Here is a 22,913-nt window from a genome sequence, read left to right as displayed (position 1 = left end):
CTTTCACCTGCCCCTAACACTTCTATGCATCTCTTCTGCCACCTCCACGATCTCACTGGTCATGACAATATTCACATACTTAAAAGGGCTTAGATGGAAAACAGAAAGCAAAAAACACTAGTAAAAGAGATATGGCAAACACCCCTCTAAGCATGAGCATAGCCCTCACTTCAGTGAACTTTCACCCAAGCTTAACAATCCTAATCAATATTCTGACACCCTCCACAAGCTCACTGGCCTAAATCATAATTAATTAAGGCATGGCTTAAACTGCAAGCAACAGATACTAAACAAGAATGACACATAACCATCAAACACTAACATAATTCACAAAGCTGTAATCCCACTAAAGCTACTCACTTCACTCAATCAGACCATAGCACTCCCACATATCTCTTCTGCCACACTCCACAAGCTCATGGCCTAGACCATAACAACTTAATACAGCTTAGATGGCAATAGCAAAAAAAGCCTATAAATCCAGGGATTCCAAACAACCCAGTAAATACTACCTAGTTCCAAAGCCATAATCTCTTGAAAGTGCTGGACTTTAACCTAATTTTAACACTGCCATTCCATGCATCCATTACGCCATCTTCCCTAGCTCAATGGTAACGATATTTATCATGTACTTAACAAGGTTTATTTGAATAACTAAACAGGGATTTCAAATAGTATATGATGCTCATCATTAAAATTCAGACCTTCCATAACAGGTACAGGTCCAGTCTAACTCATCAGTCAGAAAGGCTAAGTAACAGACACACACACACAGATGCATGCACACGAGCGCACGCACACACTCAAAAGCAGTTCAGAAAGAGTGTCCTTTAATAAAAGTTGGCAGTTGAAACAAACAGCAAAATTTAATACCTTTTTTGCCTGCCCAACCTTCAACCTTTTGACAACAGAACTGTAGCCCAAAGATTATGAGTACCAGAGGCAACTAGAAGGTTCATGGAAGGATGAATACACAGAAGCCAACCATCTAGAACCATAGAAGCAGCCCAACCCCATCCCAGTATCTCATATTTCTATCATGTGGTCATTTTGTGCAGCAAGAACTAGTGTCCATGCAAGAATAGCTGCTCAATAGGACAAGTTCATCATAAGAACCCCCTGGAACGAACACTGGTTTATGCTTGTTTCACCTTCATGTCATGTCATCTCTTGTCAAAATTAACTAAAAGTCAACCACTGAACGAATCATGCACTACTATATTGGAAATTTCTTGTTTTTCTTTCTTTTTCCACATGCAAACTAATACAAAAATGATTTCCTTCAAGGTCTACTGACAATTGTAATTAGACTTTGGTTGATAATTGATTTTTGGGAGATGTTAAGAGATAAAGCATGAACATATTATGTGAAAGCAAATAAATGTCATTTAAGCAATTAATTAAAATGGACCTAGAGCTTAAAACATATATATAGCTAAAAAGTTCTAAGGAAAGGGAATGTGGGAAAATAAATATTTCAGTTCCTAGTACTATCTGATCTGCTAAAGGCCAATGCTGTTCTTCCAAAAATGAAGTGCACCCGTCTATGCATATGGATGTGCAAAACTGTACATATTCTGGGATGTTACCAATAAAAATGTTCAAAAGAGCTAGAAACTTTTGCAATGATATGGTAACCATCTGACCTGCCACAGGTGAAGAAGTAACATAAGACAACTTTAGAGTAACAAAAAATAGCTATTAAATATATTTAAATAATATTTTAGACAACTTAGATAAGACACATAAGCCATTATTAAAATGGTTTGGACAGGTTAAAATAAGACCGATACAAGCTCCTGTGAGACTAGTGGATGAGATGAAAGAAATTTGTAGCAAAAAAATAAGGACAGGAATACCATAGAAAACTCGATGGGAAACTATTAGGCACGGCATAGCATAAATGGCCTCATAGAAGATATGACCATGGATAAAGACATGTGGAGATTTAGAATTCATGCAGCTGACGCTACCTAGTGAGATCCAGGCTCGGAATTGTTGTTGTTGTAATATTTTAAATGCTTTATAGTATGTTCCTGAGCCAGAACTGAAAATATATAATGGACCAAATACAGAATGGAGTCACTTTGGGATGACAAAGAGGAAATGCATGATGGGAGCCCAAGTCAAAAGCTTATAATCACACCATAAAAACAACCTGGATTTATTATGGTCTTCACCAAATATCAACTAGCATAGAATCCATCTCAATCTCCAACATAACATATAAACTTCGAAAGGAGAAACTTACAGCTTAGACAGCACACCCTAACTGAGCAGAGGAATATCTGAGAGGGTAATAGCATCATAACACTACAAATTTGTGTAAAGAAAGCAAGAAACTAATCAGAAGAGAGTTGCACAATTACAGAGCAGTCAAACAATAAGAAAGTTAAAATAGAATTGAACAAATAATTTATCAAAAAGTTAGTTCAAGGCTATACAAGCAGGAATAATAAAATCATCTCTAATATATTGAATTGCTTGTTGAGTTAATGAAGCGGAATATATATATATAACACAACAACAACAACAATAAATCAAACCGTTTATAATCAAGTATAATCCAATCACATAGTCAACCAAAATCAGAGCTCACTAAAGTATTTGTTAGCACTCAATGAAGAATCCCAAATAATCTATTCATTTTTCCATGCATACAAAATTAGTGAGAAACCAAGACATTGTGATTGAGAATCTCGGAATCTTTGTGACCAAGACAAGTGCATTGTATGGGGATCCAAGACGGGTTGGCTAGCCCACATTTTCTCGGCTGAAAGGCTGGTCTTGAACATAAAAACAGCATTCCCAAGTGATGTACCAAACAACCAATTATGAACATCCCAAAGAACTTCTACTGCGAGGCCATCAACCAAGATGGTGTGGTTACCCCGGAATTTCCACTGGAGACGTTTAACCTGCATGACAGGCTTAGTATCGATTCGGATCACAAGGCAAGGCTCATTGACACCACTGGTGTCACATTCAATCATGAGGTCATGAAGTTGGCCACTGTCGCAAAACTGAGCCTTGGTGCTGAATGTCTTCTTACCAAATATATGCTCTCTCTTGGCAACAAAAATAGCATTGGAGGCAACAGGTGTTACCCCCGTTTTCTTGAAAGCCTCTTTTCTCATGTCCCCGAGGAGGAGGATCATTTGCCGATTAGAGACAACTCCGACGTAGAATCCCTCCAATGGCTCAGGTCCAGATCCGAATTTAGCCGAGGAAAGATCCCAATACACATCAATTTTACTATAATATGCTTCTAAACTTTTTGACCCTTTCCTCTTAGAAAACAACCAGGGTTTTATATCAACCTTGCAGAGGCATTGATTAGTATCGTCAATCCCAACACTGAGGCCTTGACCCATCAAATTCTTACTCCATGTGACGGTAACCGAGCAGGTCCGGCCACGCAATCGGCACTGATAGACACAAGTAACCAAATTCTGGGCAGTTCTATTGGAACTTGACGACGAGAAATCAGCAACTTGAACCCCATTTTCACCAAAACAAGAAGGAAAATCCCTCATACTCATTCCAGGATGGCGTGGTTCTCCTCCTCTATTTCTCTCTCCGGTTTATCCACAACAGTTGGTATTCACTTCTACAAGCAACAGAGATAGGACTGAAGAGATGGGGCGAAACAACAAAAAGGGAACAAACAAGCACGGAGATTTAACAGGAGAGAGGAGAGGCCACATACCTTAATCAATCAGAGACGAATCCAACGACCTATCTCAGATTTGCTCCAAACGAAAACCCCCTGGCAAGCTTGATTTGACACGGACGTAGAATTTCAGATGCATCTCTGCACAACCCCATAAATCTAAGTTCAACCAAAGGATGAGGGTCCCTCCTATTAGAGACAAAATTGGGAATATAGTAAATAAAAATGGAAAATTCAAAGAGATAAGCAGACAAAAGGGAGACTCCTTGGACTAATTTCACTGTCAATACATCTGTCGAGGGACCAACTCTGAACAATTGGAAAAGATAAGCATGAACACACACACACATATACACGTATACATGTACGCGTATATATATTACATATACGGCTGTATAAACCTGTAAGCATGAAAGATAAATTGTCAAATACCTCCAGAAGGGGACAGCTTCGAATAATGAAAAGAAAATGAGAGCGAAAGCAGGGCTACGGCAACTGGGTCCTGCTGGAAGGCAGGCTGGTTTTGAACACTACTCTACACTGCGAAAAAAGAAGAGAGAGAGAGAGAGAGAGAGAGAATCTGTTCTCTCTTTTTGTCTCTGTTATTTTTTCCCACCCCCGTCTTATCTTCCCCTCTGTGTATGACTTCGCTTTAGCTGACAGCTATGTCAAGCTTCAGCGTTTGAAAGTGAATCGCCATGTACCATCAGCCAACAACAAAAGCAGCCATCATTCCCCCATTTTTCCCCTTGCGAGATTCTCTCAACAAGAAGCAAAATTCCTCAATTTCGTGCCCTACTACTCGCCCACTAGGTTGGATTTGCTTGTGATTCTCATTTCCTTCGCCTAGAATTCCTTTCTTCCCAACCATCAACCAAAGTTAGAATTAGAATTTTAAGTTTTTTTTTTCTTATTAATTAATATATAAATTAAAATATTAAAATATTTTAATATATTTATTAAATTTATTTAATGACCCTTTAAATTTTGAGATATACTTATCGCTCCCCTCATATTTTAATTTTTATAAATAAAAAATAATAATACTTATATATTCTAAAATATTTTAATAAATCTTAATAAACGTTACCTAAAAATCAAATAATACAAGTAGCTTGCTTTTCCATTATTGCATTTCCATGCTTCTTAGTTTAAAATTAGTAATGAGTGGGGGATGGGGTGGGGCCCACGAAACGTGGTAAGTGCAAGCACGACTCCACATCTTGATTGCCTTGGCGTTATGGAACGCATGTCCTCTTGCAATCCCAGTGCCGGAAAATGACAAAATTAAAATAGTTTGAGTGACTTATTTTTCATATATTGTCATATAAATTTAAAAAATACATTAGAAATAAAAAAAATCTATAATCATTTCATATTTTTATTTTTTTTAATTAATAAATACTATTTTAATGAACAGAAAATAATAAATTATCAATAAATGTGTCAAATGATGAGAGATGTGATATTATGTTAATATTATTCGTTACTTATAATAAAAAATCAAGTTATATGATTTATTATGTACATAATGATACAAACCCTGTCACCATCACCCATGGCAATGATTTATCACTTAGGATAATTAGTAAGCTAATTATGTTCATTGTCATTAACATATATGACTAATTCTATTAAATTCAACATTAATTGTAAATATATATAAATAGATATTTTATAATATTTTTATATCATACAAATGTTATAAGATTACCATTTTATGGTAACAAATAATTCACTAAAATCTCTATTAGTACCTTCTCTCCTTCTCTTTCCTAACATAAAATTACAAAAGAAATTAATTAAATATGTGAAGAGAAATTTGATTTCAAAATAATAATCATCAATCACATGTAAACACGTGAACAATACACTATTATTAGTACGTTGTTGTTTGTTTGTCTCACTTGTTTTGGTTTTATATGAAATATTTAATATTAAATGTGAATATTAATTAATTTAAGAAATGTCGATGTGATATAATATTATAAATGATATAAATGTTGTCTAGAACAAAAAAATTAATATTTTGTGTAAAATTTAGTATTAATAGTCATGAAATTATTAATAATTATTTGTTAACGAGTAATAACTCATTATGTGATGAACAATAATTGTCAATTATTTAATAATTAATATTAAACACTACATCAAATATTAAAATAATATTTTTATTTAAATAAAAATTGTTATGTTGGTTGTGTCGGACAACATAACGTTTGTCTGATGTTAACAAAATCAAAGGGAGGGCATGAGCTCCATCCCCTCCCCCACACCCTCTCTCGTATGTCCGACATGAATATGATAATATTTTTATTATTTAAATGTAAGTTGACTGATTGATGGATTGTTCTATGCAAAGAAAATTAAATGACATTCATGCTAATGTTTATTGTTGCTAAACAATTTGTGTTTGTTTATTAGGAAATATTTGTTAGAAAAATCTTTTTTTTTTTTTTTTTTTATATTCGGCATTAAGAAAACACAAGAGTTAAAAGGAATTATTTTTCGTAAATCAAAAGTAATTTTCTAAAGTTATAACAAAATGAGAAGTGACCTTTCAAATTGAAATCGATAATTCATTTTTCAAAGCTCTGAAATCAAGTAATTACCTAGATCTCACAGTGTCATCCCTACCTCTGTTGAGCTCTTTCTGTGTCATCGTCGTCTGTCGACCCCTCTTGCATTGCAGCCTATATCTACTAAGCTTATTTTGTGTCATTATCTCTTGAGTAACAATCACTTTATTTTGTTTCCTACAATTGAAAATATGTTATGGGGGTGTTTGTTAATCAATATAAGAGAAAAAAATGTCAAATATATAAAGCATTCCAGATGTTTGGTATTTTTAATGTATTTGTTAAGTTTATCTGACTATTTTCGAAAAAATCCTCACATGACCTCTTAGCTCCCCCTTTCACGATAAATTTATCTAACTTTTTAAAGATAAGGCTCAATTACTTATCTACCCATTGTAAGATAGTTAATGTCATTTAATGCATTTTAAAAATTTAAATTTATTAAAAAAACTTATTTATTTAATTCGTATAATTAATATTATTTAATATATTTTTAAATTATTATATGTTTTGACAATTTTAAAAATTTAAATGACATTATTCATTTAATTGATTTTTAAAATTCAAATTTCTCTCTCTCTATATATATTTTATTAACTAATATAATTCCTTTCATCAATTTTTAAATTATTTTATTTAATCTTATATTTTATCATCTATTATGAAAATATGTTTTGACCATTTTTAATTATATAGGTGGAATTATTGTAATTCTAACAATTATTATTTATACTTTTCAACTATTTTTTAAATTTATTTTTAAACATAAATTTAGAAAATAAAATATTATTTTCAATTTTAATCTTTTTTTTTTTTGACAATTCATATTAATCATAAAATACTATTTTAATCATAAATTTGGTAATAGGGATATTTTAGTAAAAAAATCCTTATCTCGATGCTTATTATATGTATTAACAAACACATGGAAATAAAAAAATACAATTACAATTGGATTCTAAAAAATTTAACAAACAGTCTGATAAAAATCTTGAAATGTGACTTATCTTGACCATTCCATATATTGGTTTGAAAAATATCTCAATCTTATCTTAATACCACTTTATCTTGCTTATTTTAACAAACGCCCCTAAAATAGAAAAACAAAACTAATGCTATATTGTACCCTAAACACAACACAAGCATCAGAAATAAAGCTAACATGGACAGATTTCATACTCCAGGGCTTCACATTTCGGGGACCAAATAAATCTAAAACTAACAAAATACTATTAATACATTTCAGAGGAAGATATTAAATGTGAACCAAAGCCAACTCTTGCAATGATTGATAAAATTAGATAATAGAAAAATAGTTTCAAATCACAATTTGAATTAGATGTGTCAATTTTCATTTCTCATGTTCCTAATCGTGGAAATACATTTTGTAGACTCATTTAGTGGAAGCCAATTGAATAATTTTGCAAAGATCCCATTTAACAAAATTTAAAATATATAACAAATAAAAGAAAACTATTGGTAATTTCAAGTTAGATAACATTTAATAAGGAATTTAAATATATTATGTAAACTCTTAATATGAGAAAAATTATTTATTTTATTACTTGAGGTGCATACAAGGGGTGAGCGAACGACTAAATTGTTCAAAATAAATAGATCGAATATGTTTTAAAAATTTAACTGAATCAACCAAATAGGTGCTTAAAACAACTCTAAGGGGAAGTGGCATTCGCTGTTAACCCCATAATTGCCAAAATAGCACATTGAATTAAAAATTTTCCAGTCTAACAAATGTGGCAAATGAGGTTGCAAAACGACAACAATGTTCTTGTAGTGTCATTTTTTCAATATCTGGAAAGAGAAAAAGAGACATGTGTCATCTTAAATGGTAAAATTCAATGGTTCTATTTCAACTTCTATACATATGTGGATTACTTGAAATATGGGAGAGTAGGCAAGGATAACGATGGAGCAAGATAGAACCAGAGAGGTAGTGAGTGACAGAGAGGTGAGCCGACAAGGGCGAGGTTGAATTCGAGGCGAGTGACAAAGTGAGAAAGACAACAGGCGAGAGCAAAGTGAGCAACCGAGGGGAGAGCCGACGAGGGCGAGGCAAGAGCGTCAATCGACGAGAGTAATAACACATGGAGAGTGCGAAAGGAATGACGCACATAGGGAAATGCGCATAAGAGAAAGTGAAATTTTTTGGAGTAATGTATATATATATATGATTTTAATTTAAAATAAGTGTTTTTTATTTTAGTTAATTGTTAGAATTTAAATTGATTATTTTATGTTAGAATTATAAATTTAAATTTTAATTTAAAATCAATATTTTAGTTAATTATTTTTATTATATTTTTAATAAAAAATATTAAAATTGCATACCTATTTTGACACTTGCTATTAGAGTAGATTTATAATTAATGGGTGCCATAATACTGTTCAAAGTTACAAATTGATGATTTAGCACTCCAAAATAGTAACTTTTAGATAAAAAAAAAAAAAAAACCAAATCGACCAACCCCCCAAAAAATGTATTTTTTGATATTCAAATTAGTTCGATTATTTTTAATTTTTCTAATACAAAGTCAAACTCGAACCGAAATAACTAAAATACTCAAATTTAAAAATCAAACAAAATTGATTTATAACTTAAAATGAATTGAATTGGCAATTTAAGACAATTCAATTTGATTATTTTGATTTAAACAAAATATTATTCATCCTGGTGACATATGTTTTACTAATTAATGATGAAAGAAGGTAGGATTGGGATTTATTTGGTCACAATTTTAACATATTCATATATATTTATAATTTTGATAAATATTTTAATAACATAATAGAAATAATGAAAGAAACGTTTTAACTTAAAAAATAAATAATGGTATTTTAAAAAAGGTTTAAAAAAAAAAAAAAACAGAAAAGAAAACGAGAGCGAGCTGAAAGGCCAGAAGTGGGATGTCTCTAGACCAAAATTTGAATTGAGGGTTTTCCTCCTCCACTCTCTCTCTCTCTCTCTCTCTCTCTCTCTGCAACTCTGAGCCAACAAAGAGCAGAACGGTCTTCAATGGCGGTTCATAATTGCCAAAGCTCACGTAGAATAGCTTGCAGAACATTTTAGCTCCATTCCAACTCTCTCTCTCGCTCTCGCTCGTTGGCGTTTCGTGCCGCTAGGGTTTTAATTGATCCGACATTTCTTGGCTTCTTCAACAGTTGATCCTCCCGCCCTCTCTCTCCCTCTCTCTCTATATGTATAAGTATATATTTATATACATAAGTAGGTAGATCGGTGCGATAAGAATCGAAGGTGGAGTGGGGGCAATGGAGGCAATACTAATCGACTGTGTTAAAAATAGCATGCGGAACTTGATGTTCCGAAACGCCATTTTCATGTGCGAGCGCCTCTGCGCCGACTTCCCCTCCGAGGTATTTATATCCTTCCCTTCTCTAGATTGTCAAGGTTTGTCCTATGCCCCTGTTCGAATGGGTATGGAAGGTTTGAATGTTAGGCGGTTTTGCGATGCGCAAGAACCTGTTAATTTTGGGCACAGCAGGGGTCAAGATGACAAGTGACGCAAATTCATTCTCTCTCCCCTCAAAGCTAAACCTCCTTCACATCGAGGCCCGGTTATTGATGGACTTTGTTTATTAGTAGCAAAGAGTAGAAAGTGATGCTTGAATTTCTAGCTACTGCCTTACAATTTGCTACATTCTCTATTGAATCTGTACTCAACTTTCATACTGGTTAAGTATGGAGTCCATTGGGATTGGGGAGGTTTCAAGATTTCTTTGAAATTTGTGACTTCTGTTTTGTTTTCCACGGTGTTGCTTATTTTCTTTTATATTTCTTCTTGATTGGCACTAGATGCCTTGTCCATGTTTCCATTTCAATTCGATCCTTTCTTGTCTTGCCTAGGCTATTCTGGTGTGGTGAAGTGTATGACTAATTTGTTTCTCCTTTTGGAGTGTAAAGTTCCAGTGTTCCTTCATCTTAATTATATGCACAAGTTCTCAGTGGCCGTCTTTAACAAATGCAGACAAATTTGCAATTACTTGCTGGATGTTACTTGCAGAATAATCAAGCTTACTCCGCTTACTATATTTTAAAGGGTATGTGCAAAACTTCATTCTGTGGCCCAGCCTGGTCTAACTGCATAACTATAGTGTATTGAGCCATCTTTTTTTTATGACCCATGTATTGCTGTTTGTTTCACGTCATTTATATTTGTGTTTTAGTAAACTGATGCTCATTCCTAATGTGTCTGCTCCCTTATTTATAGGAACACATATGGCTCAGTCCCGCTACTTGTTTGCGATGTCATGTTTTCAGATGGATCTTCTTAGTGAAGCAGAAACAGCACTTTGTCCGTCTAATGAGCCTAGCGCAGAGGTACTAAGTGACTGTGTGGCGAAGTCATTTGTATTTTACAATATCTAATGTCAGTGGAGCTGGCAATCCATAAAATCTCAAGAGATATGTTCTTGGTTTTGGTAATTGAATGCAAGTAAATGTAGCACTGCTCTTACTTCGTTCCAATATGATTTTCATGTAAATTTTATTTTAATGGGTAAGCTGAAATGTTTATGATAGAAAACGATGATATTTTTATTGTGTTTGCTGTTGTTAGGAAACATATTCTTCTAGCATCCATTTCTTTCTAGTTTTTGAAGCCATCACACAATTTAACAATATATGTGATATCAAATTTCATTCTCTTCTGATGTAACAATTAGAAAAGATACTCAATTATTTTCCATTTTAGAGTCAACTAATTCTTCAATCATTGTTGTATACCACTTGCAAAAAGAAACCCCCAAACAGTTGTGTACATATATATTTACATATTTGAATAATATTCCTTGATCAAAATCCAAGTTTAAAAGAATTAAAAGAAACATAAATTAATTTTTAATAGAGGAATATTTATTTTTGGTTGGTTAAAAAAGTGCAAGTGCACATATGTTTTTTATGAATCTTTGTTGGTATGCTTGATGCAAAGATGAAGGCTTGCTTATTGTTGTTATCTTTTTGATGCAGGTTCCAAATGGTGCGGCTGGCCATTACCTTCTTGGTCTTATTTATAGGTACTAGGATATTTCTGAAATATAAACTTACTGGTCCTGCATATTTTCGTTAACCTCATGTTAATGTCTATGCAATATTAGGTTTAGACCCCTCTTATTAACTGTCATTTACTGTATTAAGGGAGTCATGTATGTTGCTGACTTAATTTCTTTGCTTTGAGAGGTTTGTATATGTTTAATATTCAAGTCAATCATATATGAAAGTACTAAAGCAAAATAAAATCTTTCAATTACATCATTTCCGGCATTGCTATAATTTCACTTTCCCACTTGTTCTTCTATTTTAACACCCATATAGCAACTTACTTTCTAGGGATGGTAATGGGTCCCAATTGCTATTTTAAATTAAAAGAACTATAAAAATTGAGATATAGGCATAAGACATTTTGAAAATTTATTAAAACAAGTATGTAAATGATCAATGGGTCCCAATTACCCATTTAAATTTAAAACAAGTATAAAACTTGAGATATAGGCATAAGACTTATTTGAAAATTTGTTAAAATATGGAAATGGGTAAATGGGCGACCCATTGCCATCCCTAATCTTATCCTACAAATTTGTTTGAGGACTATTTACGAAATAATTTTGGTAAGTTATGGATAGAAGGTGGGACCCAACAACCAATGCAACTGGAGTTATGGTGAAGATTTAAGCATGGGTAGGCAACGAAAAGCATTCTCTCTTTGAAATTACACGATAGGCTTTTCAAAACGCTATTGTGTGATGCCATTGTGCGTTGCCCTCTCTTACTAGGCTAGTGGAGAGAAAACCTCGCTCTTCTTTCCTCAATACCCTCATTCCATGGCTTACCTCAAATTAAACCTCCGATTTTTTTATTTTATAGTAAAAACAAAATTGGTATGAAATGAATTTTTTGACATAGAAAACTTTGTAAATTGATAACAAGGTTATCATGTCCCCTATTAAAGATATAATCTAAGAATCACGATTAAGATGGTTTTGACATGTGAAAAGAAGATCGACAGATGTACTTGAGGAGAGTAGACAGATACGAGATATGTATGTGATTTGATCTTGCTTACAATGACAATTTCTGAAATGGATATGGGTATTGGATATGTTCATATGACATGAACATGCTGAACATGCTGATGAGACAAATTTCAAAAATATTAAAACTTGCCGGATGTACATCAATATCTAGATGTATGTATGTCTACATGGAAATACTTTTTATCTTTTTGATAAGCTGACAAATATATTTCTATTTTATCGTGTTAAGAATTATTTTTCAAATTTATATATTTGGAATGAAATAAATATGAAAATCATATTATCTCTTAGTGGATAGTAGCATCGGATTCAAAACCAGTATGCTTCTGAAAGAAATGCTTCTTAATTCCTTGACTTGATTTAGCTTTGTGTGCATTTAAATGATTTCTAATCAATAGGTTCAACTATTCATGTGTCACTTAATGGTATTAATTTGTTTCAGGTACACTGATAGAAGGACAAGTGCTATTCATCATTTTAAGCTGGCACTGTCTCTGGATCCCTTATTTTGGGCTGCTTATGAGGAGCTGTGTACTTTAGGTTTGTAAAATAGCTATTGGTTAAGCTTTCTGTAGCCTTGTGATAGTTGATATGCTTTTTGACTTCATTTTGCGTACTTTTGAGTGTGAGTCCTTACTTCAGGATTTTTTGTTGGGAGGCAGTATTTTGAAAATATTGGTTTAGTTTCTATTATCAGAAACTGATGTCCATTTTGAATTAACTTGTACCTTATTTTGGAGGCTGATTACTAGACTTCTGTTTCTCTTTTATAATTTCACATAGATTCACTGATGTGGCTATGAGGTTTTGTCGTTTTGCTGATTGTATGGACAGAAATGGAACGGGATAAAGCTCACTTTCTATTGCCATGACTGAATGTATAACTTTGGGTTGTTTGTGTTTGTGCTTGTGTATGGCTTTATACCATTCGCTGTACAAGTACTGGGTTGAGGGATTGAATGTTCCATGTGACGTGAATGATATTTCAGGGCTTTGATTTCTGTGTTTGTTACATATTTTAAGATTTGAACCTCACTGGAAAACTATATTAGTCATACCCACATTTTCTGTATTCATCTACTCTGCTTCCAATCTAATGCAGCCTTCTTCCACTGCTTTGGATACTTTGAATAGGATGGAAATTTAATTCCAAACTCTTATTATTGTGATTGGTGTGGTGCTTGCTACTGGGCTAGGGGTGAAGATGGGATTGGAAAAGCTATACTGCATAGAAAGCTAGTGATTTAGGGAACACGATTGTTTTTCTTCTCAGAGCTAGTGACTTCAGCTTAGCTTTACCTTGTTTTGCATATTTTTATCGGTGGTTCTCTGTTAAATTGAGTATCACAAGAAATTATTGTGTCTCGTTTTGATCTTCTGGCTATGCTGTCAACAATGCATTTGATATTTTGTTATATGCTATCAGCAGTTGACTACTATATTTCAGCTTTTCTCTGATAATTATTTATTTGGGCTATATTTTCCCTTTAGCAATTGCTGTTCACAACCATTTTTATGCTTTTATCTGCATTAAGTGTACTAATTTTGGAATTTTCCAGGTGCTGCTGATGAATCAACTTCAGTTTTTGGTGAAGTAGCTGCTCTTTGTATTCGAAGTCAGTTCCTAAATCATAGATTGGATTACCTGAACTCACAGGCATCCAGTGACGATCTTAATTTAGCTTCTAGTAGAAATGTTGGCTCTGAAGATATCAGTCCGAGGGATGTGAGACCTACAAATACCAATAATGCAAGGGATGTCCCTGGAAATTCTCATGGAGCAGTTATCTCTGGAGGAGCTGCTAGTCAACCTCTAAATGGGGGTGCTGCTAACATGGCATTCTACAATACTCCTTCACCAATGGCTGCACAGGTAAGATTATGTAATCTACCAAGCAGTTTCTCACATTTGTTGCTGAGCTTTGGCTGCATGCAAAGGTATTAGGCTTCAGGCTGTGTTTTGTAGACTGCACTACTGCTATTGCTGACATCATTCAATAATTAGAATAATTTTTTCTTGATTCTTGAACTTGTTTTTTTTCTTTTTTCCCTCTCCCCTCGAGAAGATAACTGATTATGTTAATCAATATTTTCTTTCCTGAATTAAACATTTTATTGCTGTTAAAAAATTTTATGCCAAAAGTTTATAAAACTGATTGTGTGACCTAATGACCCTGTTGGTCATCCTTGGTTTCCTTCAGTATCTTTGATAATAGTTTGAGCACCCTCTATCTCTCTAAGCAATTTATTGAATAAAGATCATACGATTAATTGTCTGTTTTCTTTATGTATAATCTGTAATTGTCTGACTGGGAAGACAGGTGCCTCCTTTTCTTGTCTCTTTATGTATTGTAATAAACAAAACATAGTATTATTAAGGAGAGTAAGAAACTGAAGGAAGGAAAAGGCTGTAGTTTATGTACATGAAAGACTTGTTGAGAGCATTAGAAGAACAAAAAGAAAAAGAAAAAATTTCATTACCGGGGATGCTACTTAACTGGTTCTACAGGGCAACGTTTGTTTCCTTCTTTTTTATTTCCATGTTTGTTTGGTTCTTTTTGTTTTTTGGGTTGGGTGGAGGGGTAGTTTGCTGGCATATTGTTGATGTTTACCCAATTATTCTGTTGGTTTTTCCACCCACCCTCACTGAAGGACATAAATACCTGTTTTCTTGGCTATAAACAAAAAAATGTTTTGATTGTTCATATAATTTTGGTGTTACCATGCTGATCACTTATTTGGAAGAAAAAAGAGTGACGAGGGAGAGAATAAAAGGAGAGAACACAATGGCCATTAATCAAGGATGCCATAAGAGGTAAGACTGGTTATGACTTAGCCTTGGACATTTGCACAATTTTTTTTGGCAAATAGAGCTGAATCCATTTTTTCATCCTTGACAACTCAAGGCTGTTCTGTTGTACCACTTTGCCCTGTACCAAGGAATAAATCTTGTACCATTCCTTTTTCTTGTATGATCCCTGAAGCGTGATCTGTTGGGTTGAAAAAATATTATTGCCACCTGGCCGGGACTCCTCTCAAGGGATACCTCCATTTACCCCTCTTCTTTATATGGATGATAATGGCAAAACTTTTGATGTTAAAAACAATTTGGATATTATGCAGATTGTGTTAATTGTGGACAACCTTTCAACCAGTTCCTTTTTTTTTCTTCCCACCTGAAGGATTATTTTGTAGAAAAAATATCCTGTTTCTTTTGCCTTTTAGTTTCTAAATGAGAAGTTGCCACATTAAGTAAATCTCTCTATTCTCTGTCATAGACTGTTCAGTTGTAGGTTGTACTGTTATATACAACTGTGTGCGATATGATTGCACATCATTTTAATTTAACCCAATCTAATTTTTGCGATTTTTTTTTGTATCTATTTTAATTATGGCTGAAAATAAAAAAAGCTTACTCTTGTATATCTCTTTTAGATATGTCTAGTTTTTCATTGGCATCTCATTCTTTCTATCTGTTTCTGGTGTATGCTAAAAATGTGAGTTAACTCTTTTCTGCATTGTGGAAAAGATTAATCAAAATTGTGGCTTCTTTGCCCAAGGAAATATGTTATAGATGCACTCACTTCTATTTTGGAAGAAATTGGTGTTTGTTTAAATTTTGGTGGCACTAAGTCATGCTAGTAAAAACATTTACTTATAATTTGGATCGTTTTCTTGGACCAAGTAGTTTTGGCACAATTTACCAACACGTGCTGGAAGTTAATAGCTCTATTTCTCTATGACTGGGGAGGTGAGATGGATTATTGTTCTGACTTCCATTATATCTTGCAGCTATCAGCTGTTGCTCCACCCCCTGTATGCAAAAATGTTCAGCCTACAGGCCCAAACTCTAATGCAGTCAATATTGATGTGTCACCTAGGTCAACTGTGAACTCCACAATTCAAGCCCCTCGAAGGAAGTTTGTGGATGAAGGGAAATTGAGAAAGGTTTATAAACTTGATCTTCTGTTAATAATTTACATGTTTGTAAGTTTGTGAACTCCATAATTTACATGTTTGAATGTGTTTCAGCCAGAAGATTTTTTAAAATAGTAAATTTCAATGCTTTTCACATCGAACTTGGCTGTTCCGATTTCACCTGTTTCACTTGATCAATGAAATTTGTGCATCCCAGGCCTACATCTCTCTCTCTCTCTCTCGCTCGCTTGCAATTTTGCAGTTTTCTTTCACCCTTTGCCTTCAGCAAGTACAGGATTTGCTTCAGTATTGTGTTACTTGGCCTTTTGCTTTGACTTTGCATTTTGCTCACTATATCAGCCATTTTACTTCAATGTTTTTTTCCTTCTATTATTTTGCCTGTGATTGAACTTACACACAAACAACAAAAACAATGTATCAAGCCTTAATCCCAATGTCGGCTAGGTTGAACTTACACATGTTCTTCATATTCTTTATGTTTTTTCAATTTCTTTTAATGCCTGCACTTCACTTCTCAATCATAGTTTACTTTTTGCACTCAAGTTAAACCAACCATTTTGTTTCCTCAAGTCTTGTTGCATTTCTTATTTCATCAAGTGGTAACAATCCCTTATTTTGTTGAACTGCATTCAGATATCTGGGAGGTTATTTTCTGATTCTGGACCTCGGCGAAGCACCAGACTTGCGGGTGAAGCGGTAGCAAATACAAATTCAAGTGCCATAAGTGTAGCTGGAAATGGAACCAGCCATTCTTCTAAGTATCTTGGTGGTTCTAAGTTAAACTCTTTGACATTTCGCTCAGTGACAGTTCGCAAGGGACAATCCTGGGCCAACGAGAGTTTTGATGAAGGTGCTGAATTCTATTAGTATCATGTATTGCTAGTGTAGTCAACTTTGCCTGGATACAAAAGCGAGAACAAAGTGAAGTTGCCTGTATTTTGTGATCTTTAGCCAAATCTGATTCTTCACTGTTGGATTGCTCATCAAATAATATAACATATATTACTTTAACATCTGTTGCATAATTTGAAGAATTCTCCGAGAAATTTTTGCATAAATATTTTGTTGACTTCATGCATGAGGTTAGGTACTCTATAGTGAGCCATAATATGTCAGTTCTGGGATTTAGTTGCATCTGAGTATGGCAGCAAGAAACAAGAAAGGTAAAAAAGATTCATATTTCAGACATGATTGTACCTATTTTACAGAAACTTGTGACTGATAATTTTCCATTAATAGGAAATATTAGACACCCATCAGACTGGGGGCCAATGCCTTTTTTGTCCAACTTTGGCAAGACTTGAGTATTAATAGACTAATATGAGTGCTTCATATATTTCCTTTTTTCCATTCTTTGGGCTGAGTGTTTTTATTGCCATAAACTTCTATTATCCATTCTTATTTCCTGAGAAATAAAGAGCTAGGATATTTATTGTTTGTTGAGTCCCAGTTTCATGCCTAAGTCTCTTTATTTGTTTTGCATATTGTTCGATTTTTATTCTCTTGATGCCATTTGTTGTCTTACATGCACATGTCCAAAACGCAAACTGGAGTTGGAAAGAAGGAAAATGTTAGTGACTTTTGGTTCCAAGTTAAAAGCTCTCTTCTGCTGGATTCAGTGTTGTTTAATGTATCAGTTAGCTATCTCTGTCTGGTGATAACATTCTACCTCAAGAAATGAATTTGTCTCTGGACCAACTGCAACTGATATGATCTACCACTTGGCATGCATGTGTTGAAACAACTCATTTGCTTCCCCTTCCGTACTTCATTTCCCTGTTGCGCCCCCCCCCCCCCCCCCCCCCCCACACACACACAAAAAAAAAAAAAAAAAAAAAAAAAGAGGGGGGGGGGGGGGCGATAATTCTTTTTCTTTTATTTGTTTGTGGTTCAGAAGTATACAAATAGGATTTCTGTATGTGACATAATGTCAGAAACCGACAGATAGTGCTTGGCCTATGTGGCAACAGCACAAAAATACTGAATGTTTAATGTAGTATTTGGATTTACTTTTTCTTGCTTATTGAAGATCAATGAATTGCTCTATTAAAGGCAGATACATGATATTAAATGTTTGTAGGGATACGCCATGAGGTTCATGATGATTCTCGTTCAAATATCACTGCCTCAAGTTCATCTCCTTCCAGTGATTTAAGATCTGTTGAACAGGGAGCAACTGCATCAACTGGTGGGGTTGCTGTGAGTAGCTCTAGAATCATAAATGGTGCTTCAGAAATACTAGCTCTCCTAAGGATTCTCGGGGAGGGTTATAGGCATTCCTGCATGTACAGGTGTCAGGTATTAGAGAGTGAATTGTTGAAAGTTCTACGATTTTTTTTCCTTGCACTGATTTTAGTTGTCTGAGTAATGCTTCTTCTTAAAACAGGATGCACTGGATGCTTATCTGAAACTGCCACACAAACATTACAATACAGGCTGGGTGCTTTCCCAGGTATTGTTCAGATATCTTACCTCTTTCTTTTGATCTTGTATTGTCTTGGGTTAAACTGATTATCTTCTGGAAGTGAAGTGTCCTTGGTTGTTAAATGTTAACGCACTATTGTGATGGAAACTTTAGGAATAAAAATATTACCTGAAACTGGTCTTTTTCATTTAGATTGTTATGAAAATGTTTTTTTTTTTTTTTTCCGCAGGTCGGAAAAGCTTATTTTGAGTTGGTTGATTATCTAGAAGCTGATCGTGCTTTCAGTCTTGCCCGTTTGGTATCTCCTTACAGTTTAGAGGGGATGGATATCTATTCTACAGTTCTATATGTGAGTTCGTTAACTATTGGTGATTACTTTTTAGGTGCTTACTTTGTTTCTGGAGCATTTGTACAAGGAAAATGCTATTGGTACACCTTTGTGTACACCTTGGGCTACATAAAGGTGTACCAATGCCAAAAAAATCCCTCATGAGGCGCATAGAGGCGCGTGAGGCGTATGTGAGACGAGGGGTATTTTGGTCATAATACCTCTTTATATAGCCCAAGATGTACAAAATTGATGTACATCTAGCATGATTCTTTGCGCAATGCCACAATATGTCCAGTGATTCTCTGGATGCCATTTTTCTTGTTGAGTATGTTTGTTTTGCTATTATAATGTTTTTCCTCTTTTTTTTTTTGGTCAATCATTAAAGCCGTTCTTCAATATTTATTTCTTCATTGACACATCAACCTCTACTTTATCATTGTGTAATGTTACAATCTAAAAAGTTGTCTCCTTGTCTACTTTTATGTTGAACTTTTAACATTAACGAATCATTATTATTACTGCCTGAGGAAGGCCATCATTCAATGTTTGTCAGACCAGTATAAATTCTTACTCTTGTCTTAATGTTCATGAATCATATTGTGTCTGTCCTTTGAATTTTTGTTCCCAAACTCTGCTGGTCCTTATATAGCACAAGGAAGTTGGTCCTTATATTATTTTAGTGCCTCCATATTATGTATCCTTAATTTGGGCCCAACCACCAAGGCCCTTGTATTCCATGTACTTGATTTGATATATATGTATATATATTCTGAAGTCTTCTTGACTTGTGTTACAGCACTTGAAGGAGGATATGAAGTTAAGTTACCTGGCTCAGGAGCTTATATCAACTGATCGCTTAGCTCCTCAATCTTGGTATTTGCAATCATACTTCTCCTCACTTATATTTTTGTTCGCTTTAAAATGCATTTCCTGGTGAGTGGGTTAAGTTTGCTGTTTAATTGGTGATGATAATTCATAATTGTATTATGCAGTAGGTATTCATCTTGCACGTGTATTATTCTTCTTTTTGGTTGTTTCTTTTGCATGAGGGCTTGCTGGCTGCTATTCTTCATATTAGTGGCATTTGAGCTCTCTCTAGATGTACAACCTTAATTTTTTTCCCTCTTTTTTTTGGGGGGGGGGGGGGGGGGGGGGGTTACCTTTTAAGTTGTTTTCCTGTGCCTGGATGATTACTTTAAGGGTGCAATGTTTGGAGACACCATGCACCCTCGATGCATGATGCTCCTACAGGAAATCAAGGGTTCCTTGCAACTCTAGTTTCTATTATAAAGTGCTTGGAGCGGATTTAGGAATTTTAGATGGAGTTAGAGGCCGTCGGTTCTGTTTTTGGAGTTACATCAACCTTTCCACTTGTTTTCATCAATTGTATTGCTTACTCTTTCTGTTGAATGGATATGGCAGGTGTGCAATGGGAAATTGTTACAGTTTGCAGAAAGACCATGAAACTGCTCTTAAAAATTTTCAACGAGCTGTCCAACTGAATTCAAGATTTACATATGCACATACCCTTTGTGGACATGAGTATGACATGCAACTTTTTCTTTTCTATTCAGACAGGGCAAGAAAAATGAATTTGGAGGTTTCTTCAAGTAGATGAATGAGTAATAAGACCCGATGTTTTTGTTTTGCATTTTGATTGCTATTTTTGGCATATATTATTGTTGACAGATATGTGGCGTTGGAGGATTTTGAGAATGGAATTAAGAGCTACCAGAGTGCCCTTAGGATTGATGCAAGACATTATAATGCTTGGTATGGTGTTGGAATGATCTACCTGCGGCAGGAAAAGTTTGAGTTCTCAAAGCATCATTTCCGAATGGCTTTTCAAATTAATCCACGTTCTTCGGTTATAATGTCTTATCTTGGAACAGCTTTCCATGCCTTAAAGGTTATAGCATTATTTGTGTGTGCTTCTCCACTTCTGCAAAATATTATCATCTGAATTTGTGTGTGTGTTATCTTACAGAAAAGCAATGAAGCTTTGGAGGTGATGGAGAAGGCCATTTTGGCAGATAAGAAAAATCCTCTGCCTATGTATCAGAAAGCTAATATACTCGTGAGCATGGAAAGATTTGATGAAGCTTTAAAAGTCCTAGAGGAACTTAAGGAGTATGCCCCTCACGAAAGTAGTGTGTATGCTTTAATGGGCAAGATATATAAAAGGATCAATATGTATGACAAGGCTATGCTTCATTTTGGTCTAGCTCTGGATTTGAAACCACCTGCAACAGATGTTGCTTCCATTAAGGTGATTGGCCTTTCTTATACTCTTCAATAGTGGAATTAATAGTCATGAAATACACCTCCCATCTTTAAAATTCTGCATATTGTTTTGCTAAGCGAGTGTAGAAGGTTTACTGAGAAAAATTACATTTTCAGTGATTGCAAGCATATACTTCTGTAACCTGGCTGGCTTGCGGAATTTAAGTTATTGTGGAGAACAGAGCTTCCCGATTCCCCCATAACTCATCAACATAGGGTTGGTTTTCCGCATAAAATGTTGAACACACCAATGATATATCAACTTTCATAAATAATGTCTATACTGCCCACAGGCGTCTCATCTCTCCCTCAGCACCCCCCCCCCCCCCCCTTCTCTCTCTCTCTCTCTATACATATATATATATATGCAAATATAGTTTTGGGTTAGGTGTGGGTTGGTCTTATTATTGACATTTTTCATTTTCATATAGTGGTTATCTTGTTCTATATTTCTACTTCTTACTTTATTTTCATTTTTCTTCTCTTCAGAAAATTTGCATTGCATGCCTCATATTTTTTTTTTGGTTATATTTCACTGTGGTTGTTAGTAACTGGTTACTACTTGTGTCTATTATATGTGGGCTTTTCTTCTCGATGATTACCATTAGAGACGATTCTGACATTTAAATTGTAAAGTTTAGTTCATTTTCTAAACGTTTCTATCTGGAAGATGAATGAATTGTGATTCTAAATGATCTGTTCTCATGTTTCAAATAGGCTGCCATAGAGAAGTTGCATGTACCGGATGAATTAGAAGATTCCTTATAAAGCAGTTTATGGGTAGGGTAGAGAAGCAGTGAGCATGTGTAAATTTCAAGGCTCCAAGTACTAAGACCTCGCTCGTGCTATCTATCGAACTGCTGCTGAATGAGAGACGACCTGATCTGAAGGCGTACTCCATTTCTTGGGCACGCTGAGCAGCAGGCAGCGGGAGCATAGTTATAGGTCTTCCTCTCCTCATCCTTGCTTAGGATCAAACTGACATTGTAACTAAAAGCTACAAAACAGTAGCCATAGTTTCCAAAGATGCCGAATCTAGCTGCCTTGTACTAGTGATCTGCAATTGATTTGTCATTCAATTTATTTCAAAAATAATTGCGGCGCTCACACTTCCTGTAGATTTATGCTTCCTGTAACCTCTTTTGTTCCTTTTTCTAATTCCTCACTGTTCTTCCTTGGACAAATATGTAGTCAATTTTGTTATCAAGTTGGGGCATGCATATATTTAAGTTTCATTTCTCAGTAGGCAGGCACCTTGACCTAGGTATGTGAATGGCTGTGTCGCTGTACCCCTTCAGATTTATTAATTATTATCTTTTGTCTGGGACGAGAACATTAGTGTAAACAGAATGAACCTCGCTCTTATTCTTCCTCTTATCGACAGCTTAACCAAGCTTGAGAAAGGTGTTCTTAATGCAACTTTCAACTAATTAATTGATTCAAATACCAATCCAACTTTCTTTTATCATTAGAAATCTCTTCCATTCCAAGTCAGAGTAGGTCACTATCAACCCGGCATGCAAGGATACATAACTTGGTTTTGAACAGAATTTAAAACTAATTATTAAAGGAAATAAGAAAGAAAAGTAAAGCTACACGCAACGCTAAGGACAG

General features: G+C 34.6%; 2 protein-coding genes across 5 annotated transcripts; one reads left to right on the top strand and one right to left on the bottom strand.

The window, feature by feature from the left end:
• Positions 1-1,434: 1,434 nt before the first annotated feature.
• LOC127801679 (uncharacterized) lies at positions 1,435-4,517 on the bottom strand. Of its 4 annotated transcripts, none has more exons than XM_052337013.1 (3): positions 4,106-4,517; positions 3,710-3,814; positions 1,435-3,607 (listed from the first exon to the last, which is right to left on the bottom strand). In XM_052337013.1, exon 3 carries the CDS (start codon positions 3,540-3,542, stop codon positions 2,640-2,642), a length of 903 nt encoding a protein of 300 aa, XP_052192973.1. In that variant the 5' UTR covers positions 3,543-3,607; positions 3,710-3,814; positions 4,106-4,517; the 3' UTR covers positions 1,435-2,639. The 4 variants fall into 4 exon arrangements, with proteins under 4 accessions (XP_052192973.1, XP_052192971.1, XP_052192972.1 ...); XM_052337011.1 differs by having other exon boundaries at positions 1,435-3,610; positions 3,710-3,862; positions 4,106-4,516; XM_052337012.1 differs by having other exon boundaries at positions 1,435-3,610; positions 4,106-4,516.
• Positions 4,518-9,180: 4,663 nt separating this feature from the next.
• LOC127802739 (cell division cycle protein 27 homolog B) lies at positions 9,181-22,528 on the top strand. The gene is made up of 16 exons (XM_052338743.1): positions 9,181-9,645; positions 10,257-10,329; positions 10,500-10,609; positions 11,258-11,304; positions 12,764-12,861; positions 13,881-14,194; positions 16,114-16,269; positions 16,894-17,110; positions 18,341-18,558; positions 18,647-18,712; positions 18,915-19,034; positions 19,813-19,889; positions 20,439-20,558; positions 20,706-20,925; positions 21,004-21,285; positions 22,017-22,528. Exons 1-16 carry the CDS (start codon positions 9,541-9,543, stop codon positions 22,065-22,067), a joined length of 2,274 nt encoding a protein of 757 aa, XP_052194703.1. The 5' UTR covers positions 9,181-9,540; the 3' UTR covers positions 22,068-22,528.
• The last annotated feature ends 385 nt before the right edge of the window (positions 22,529-22,913 follow it).

This window comes from Diospyros lotus, chromosome 5 (genome assembly GCF_014633365.1).
Source record: "Diospyros lotus cultivar Yz01 chromosome 5, ASM1463336v1, whole genome shotgun sequence".
NCBI lineage: Eukaryota > Viridiplantae > Streptophyta > Magnoliopsida > Ericales > Ebenaceae > Diospyros > Diospyros lotus.
Note: the sequence above shows the minus strand (reverse complement) of the source record. Positions and strands in the feature narration are given on the sequence as shown.

Coding starts and splice junctions, on each gene's coding strand:
- LOC127801679 (XM_052337013.1), bottom strand. CDS start 3,542: ATGAGTATGAGGGATTTTCCTTCTTGTTTTGGTGAAAATGGGGTTCAA.
- LOC127802739 (XM_052338743.1), top strand. CDS start 9,541: ATGGAGGCAATACTAATCGACTGTGTTAAAAATAGCATGCGGAACTTG. Junction 11,305..12,763: donor CTTCTTGGTCTTATTTATAG/GTACTAGGATAT, acceptor AATTTGTTTCAG/GTACACTGATAGAAGGACAA. Junction 18,713..18,914: donor CAGGCTGGGTGCTTTCCCAG/GTATTGTTCAGA, acceptor TTTTTTCCGCAG/GTCGGAAAAGCTTATTTTGA.